Source organism: Palaemon carinicauda, chromosome 20 (assembly GCF_036898095.1).
Source record: "Palaemon carinicauda isolate YSFRI2023 chromosome 20, ASM3689809v2, whole genome shotgun sequence".
Taxonomy (NCBI): domain Eukaryota; kingdom Metazoa; phylum Arthropoda; class Malacostraca; order Decapoda; family Palaemonidae; genus Palaemon; species Palaemon carinicauda.
This window is the reverse complement of record NC_090744.1, coordinates 92,318,897-92,324,630: the sequence shown is the minus strand read 5'-3', so window position 1 is coordinate 92,324,630 and position 5,734 is coordinate 92,318,897. Positions and strand designations below refer to the sequence as shown.

General features: G+C 41.2%; 1 protein-coding gene across 1 annotated transcript in view; it reads left to right on the top strand.

The window, feature by feature from the left end:
• Positions 1-4,087, top strand: part of LOC137659986 (putative leucine-rich repeat-containing protein DDB_G0290503) — a 5,298-nt gene extending 1,211 nt beyond the window's left edge. The window contains exon 1 of the mRNA XM_068394723.1: positions 1-4,087. This exon is cut by the window's left edge and continues 1,211 nt beyond it. Coding sequence (XP_068250824.1) covers positions 1-4,087 — 4,087 coding nt within the window.
• Positions 4,088-5,734: the final 1,647 nt, after the last annotated feature.

Here is a 5,734-nt window from a genome sequence, read left to right as displayed (position 1 = left end):
CGAACGAAACGTAATGTTGAGGAAAAGGCCTGGAAATTTTTTTGAAGGGTACGATGAGCTGGCAACTTTGAGGTACCAAGTTATCCATGAACAACGCAAGAACGATGAACTGTGGAGCAAAATGCATTGGGAGAAACTATACCTGGAGAGGAAATTCCAAGAAACAAACGATGCACTAAAGAGTGAAGAAGCTCGAGGGAAGAAGAGAGAAGAGGAGCTGGAGCGCCTTCAAAAAGAGATCGAGCGGGAAAGGCGAATTAACGATTGCCTCGGAGAGCTGAATGAGTTCCGTAGAAACGAAAAGGCTAGAAGGCTTGGCCAAACGTGGTCGGACCCGAGAAGAATGATGGAAGAATCCGAGAGTAAACTGGAAGCAGATTATGGATTAGAAAAATTGGTCGAGGAATGGCAAGAGGACCGGGCCTTGCAAGAGGATTCTGAGCTTGTATCTTCCAGACTGGAAAGAAGAGTTCATAAAAATGTGTTGAAGAAATGGGAACAATTAAAAAGTAGGATGAACAAGGATGGACGAAAACTGGACCACATAGATGTTGAAAAGAAAACGCCAGAAGGCCCACCAGGTCAAATGCAATTGGCTTTCAAAGGAGGTGTCAACAGTTGTTCACAGGAAAAAACAAACCGACCTTCTTTAAATTATAGGCTGCAAGAAAACGAGAATGAAAGTGACCAGTTCCTGAATGAAAGTGACCAGTTCCTGAATGAAAGTGACCAGTTCCTGAATGAAAGTGACCAGAAGAACTGGGAGCAAATGGCCAAAGATCCGAGAAGTGAAAGTCGAACATTGCAGGAAAAAGCAGACTATAAACTCATTTTTAAGCTTAAGGAAGAAATTTCCAAACTGAAAATAGATTTGTCAGATACCAGGCAGAAGACTTCTTTCATAGAAGGGAACATAAAAAGTGAAGGCAACGGTAAGTGTGACCTTACGAGGCAGTTTGAAAATACAGAAAAGGTCACGGATGAGCTAACCAATACAATAGAAAAGCTTAGACAGGATCTTTATCAGAAGGACCAGAAGCTGGTGTCAATGGAGCGAAAAGCTGAACAAGGCCAATCCCAGCAGAATGAGCTCATCAAGAAAATTCATTCGGTACAAGAATCACTGGAGAGGAAATTCCAGGAAGAAAATAAAGCACTAAGGTTATCCCTCGAGAGTAAATTATGTCTAAACATGTCTAAGAGTTATGATACTACGTTTTTATCATCGTCTGCTTCAAGTCACAATGGCAGTGTTATGTTTAATAAAACAAAAAAGTTCGAGGGACCTGTAATATGGTATGATTGGATGGGACCACTGCAAATTTGCAGCAAAACCGGAATACCAATATATGATGCCGCTGTAATTTGGCCCTTCGAATGCGAGACACTCGGGAGAGGAGCATACGGTAAAGTGCGTGCACTCCACAAACAATTTTCAGGGTTTTGTTTTAAAAAGAATCACGCCAATGCTGAACGCGAGATCGAGATTCTTCTTCGATTGCAGCATTTGGCTGTCCCTCAAATCATAGGAATTACCCCGGACAGGACCGGGTTCATCATGAGCCGCCACCAGTATACGCTGAACGACTGGGTGAGCCGTATGTCACCCACCAAGGAGCAGATGCTGGCCGTCTTCATAGAACTGGCATGGATATTGCAAGACTTCCACGCCGAGGGTTACATCCACAATGATATCAAGACGGATAATGTCATGGTGGATCTCTCACCCGAAAACGAAGTTCTTAAGGTAACTGTGGTCGACTTGGGTCTCACGAGGAAGATCGGTATAAATCCTTTCCCCCGATCACAACTCCCATGGGACCTTCCTTCTACTGGGTCGTTCACCAGGCTCTGTGAGTGGTTCGCGCCCGCGATCTATAAGGGAGAGGGTGGTACCCCCAACACAGATGCCTTCAGCCTGGCATATGCCATCGAGAGTTTAATAATTACAAGCACAAATTCAGTGAGTTCGCCATTCGCGGAGCTCCTGCGGAAGTTTTCACATTACTATGGTGATGAAAGCGCTTGTTGCATTGAAAACTTGCTTAAAGCATTACACATGGAAATGGACGGTTCCTACAGCTTAATGGGAAGGTGGGTGGCAGATCTCCCTGAAAAAACGCGGCAGGGAAATTCAACCTCATATGGGGAAAGGGAGAAGAAAGGTGACACAGAGACCGAGACACCAAAGTCTACACACCTGAGGAGGAAAATTCAAGCATTGCAAGAAATAATTCTCAATCAAAAGAAGGATTTATCTGCAATGAATAAACATATCGTCAAGATGAAGAGCGAATTAGAGAACGAAAAAATGATCAAACATCATATTTGGGCGGTTCATGCGGAAAAGTTGAGGGAATATGTTTTTTTCAAAGATAGGCACAAGTTCTGTCACATACCATTCGAACGAAACGTAATGTTGACGAAAAGGCCTGGAAATTTTTTGGAAGGGTACGCAGAGCTGGCAGCTTTGAGGTACCAAGTTATCCATGAACAACGCAAGAACGATGAACTGCGGAACAAAATGCATTGGGAGAAACTATACCTGGAGAGGAAATTCCAAGAAACAAACGATGCACTAAAGAGTGAAGTAGCTCGAGGGAAGAAGAGAGAAGAGGAGCTGGAGCGCCTTCAAAAAGAGCTCGAGCGGAAAAGGCGAATTAACGATTGCCTCGGAGAGCTGAATGAGTTCCGTAGAAACGAAAAGGCTAGAAGGCTTGGCCAAACGTGGTCGGACCCGAGAAGAATGATGGAAGAATCCGAGAGTAAACTGGAAGCAGATTATGGATTAGAAAAATTGGTCGAGGAATGGCAAGAGGACCGGGCCTTGCAAGAGGATTCTGAGCTTGTATCTTCCAGACTGGAAAGAAGAGTTCATAAAAATGTGTTGAAGAAATGGGAACAATTAAAAAGTAGGATGAACAAGAATGGACGAAAACTGGACCACATAGATGTTGAAAAGAAAACGCCAGAAGGCCCACCAGGTCAAATGCAATTGGCTTTCAAAGGAGGTGTCAACAGTTGTTCACAGGAAAAAACAAACCGACCTTCTTTAAATTATAGGCTGCAAGAAAACGAGAATGAAAGTGACCAGTTCCTGAATGAAAGTGACCAGTTCCTGAATGAAAGTGACCAGAAGAACTGGGAGCAAATGGCCAAAGATCCGAGAAGCGAAAGTCGAACATTGCAGGAAAAAGCAGACTATAAACTCATTTTTAAGCATAAGGAAGAAATTTCCAAACTGAAAATAGATTTGTCAGATACCAGGCAGAAGACTTCTTTCATAGAAGGGAACATAAAAAGTGAAGGCAACGGTAAGTGTGACCTTACGAGGCAGTTTGAAAATACAGAAAAGGTCACGGATGAGCTAACCAATACAATAGAAAAGCTTAGACAGGATCTTTATCAGAAGGACCAGAAGCTGGTGTCAATGGAGCGAAAAGCTGAACAAGGCCAATCCCAGCAGAATGAGCTCATCAAGAAAATTCATTCGGTACAAGAATCACTGGAGAGGAAATTCCAGGAAGAAAATAAAGCACTAAGGTTATCCCTCGAGAGTAAATTAAACAAGGTTTTAAAAATGGTGACTCAACAACAACAATTGTCGGAATCTGGGAACGATGACAAAGAGAGCTCTGTGGTCGAAATAAGCATCCCGATTCCGGATTCATTCAGAATTTACTGGAGCCCATCAACATGGGATGAGCCAGTAGATCCTGCTAAACTAAGGAGATGGATATCGTATTACAATAAGCGGGGTGCGTTTACCGATGCAATGCTGAAGAATGAAAAAAGGAAATTGAAGGAGACAGAAACAATAGACAAAAAATGGAGAAAAAAGATGAAGAAAAAGCTAGGACGGATCCTTCGCAAGGGAATCCAGAGAGCTTTGAGAGGCGTCGCAAGGGAAAATTGGACACTAAGACAAAGGAAGATGAAGAGGAAGTTTTTAAAAGATATCAAGGTCAAGATGAGGAAGAACAAATTGAAGACGAAAGACATTAGGGAAGCGGAGAAGATAGAACTCACCCTGAGACTAAGAACATGGTCATTCAGAAGAATATTTGAAATGTTTATGCATATATAAAAAATCGGAATGAAGCTGGGCATATTGGTCTTGTGGAAAATGTACTCGCCCATAACACTGCGACTGACTTGTCTTTGCCCATACTTTTTCAACAAAGCAGAGAAGAGGATGTTGAAAGTAGTTAAATGTGGAATGATGTTCTTGTAAGTTGTGAAATCTAGAATATATATATATATATATATATATATATATATATATATATATATATATATATATATATATATATAAATAGAAAATAAAAAAAAATAAAAAATAGAAAATAAAAAATGTAGATAGAGAATCCAAAATAATAATAAATTAGAAAATCCAAAAAATATATAAATAAAAATAGAAAATAAAAAAAAATTAAAACTAGAAAATCCGAAAATTACAGAACAGAGGAAAGAAAAAGGAAGAAAGAAGAAACAAGGAGTAAGAAGTAACTGGACTAGGGTATTACAGCCATCTAGATTAGGACCCACGAAGAAATACAGTCAATGCCAAGTGGCTTCCAGCTTTCAGCTTTCCAGATCTAAAGGGAATAATCTACAAAAAGGACTCAGCAGAGGGAAGAAGTCCCACTTGTTCTAGTATGTATTCTTCCTTGACAAAGATTCACCTGTACTGTTTCTTTGTTAGGTGACGAATGCAGAAGAAACAAGTTTGACTTTTTCTAGTATGCTGTGTCCCTTGTAGATATTCCTTTGCACTGGAATCGTGGAGCATAAGTACCTGGGTAGGTTAGGGCAGCCATCTGAATTAAGAGCCATTGAAATACAGATAGTCAATGCCAAGCGGATTCCAGCTTTCCAGATCTAAAGGGAATAATCTACAAGATGGACTCAGCAGAGGGAAGAAGTCACACTTGTTCTTGTATGTATTCTTCCTTGACAAAGATTCACCTGTACTGTATCTTTGTCAGGTGACGAATGCAGAAGAAACAAGTTTGACTTTTTCTAGTATGCTGTGTCCCTTGGAGATATTCCTTTGCACTGGAATAGTGGAGCATAAGTACCTGGGTAGGTTAGGCAGCCATCTGGATTACAGGCAGTTAATGCCAAGTAGAATCCGGCTTTCCAGATCTTCTTCTTCTTCTTTGTCTACATCTTTTCCCTCTTCTATGTAGGGTCGATGTTTCTGGTCAGCTTTCTCCATTTACCTCTAGCCCACACCTCAGCACCGGTTAATCCCTTTGATCGAAGGCTTTGGCTTTGGTCTCCCTCTCCTTCTCGTTCCCTGTACCTCCATTTCCATCACTCTCTTCCCAATATACTGTTCATCTCTTCTCATGACATGACCATACCACCTTTGTCTACTTTCTTGGATCTTATCTGATAGTTTTCTAACTCCTGTGGTACCCATAATTACCTCATTCTGGATCCTATATTTTCTTGTCCCTCCTAAACAACCATCTCAACATTCTCATCTCTGCCACAGCTATCTTCTTCTCTTCTGTCTTTTTTATTGCTAACGTGTCCCCTCCATACATCATTGCCAGTCTCACAACTGTCCTGTGTACTAGATTGAGAGCTATTGAAATACAGGCAGTCAATGCCAAGTGGATTCCAGCTTTTCAGATCTAAAGGGAATAATCTACAAAAAGGACTCAGCAGAAGGAGAAAGTCACACTTGTTCTAGTATGTATTCTTCCTTGACAAAGATTCACCT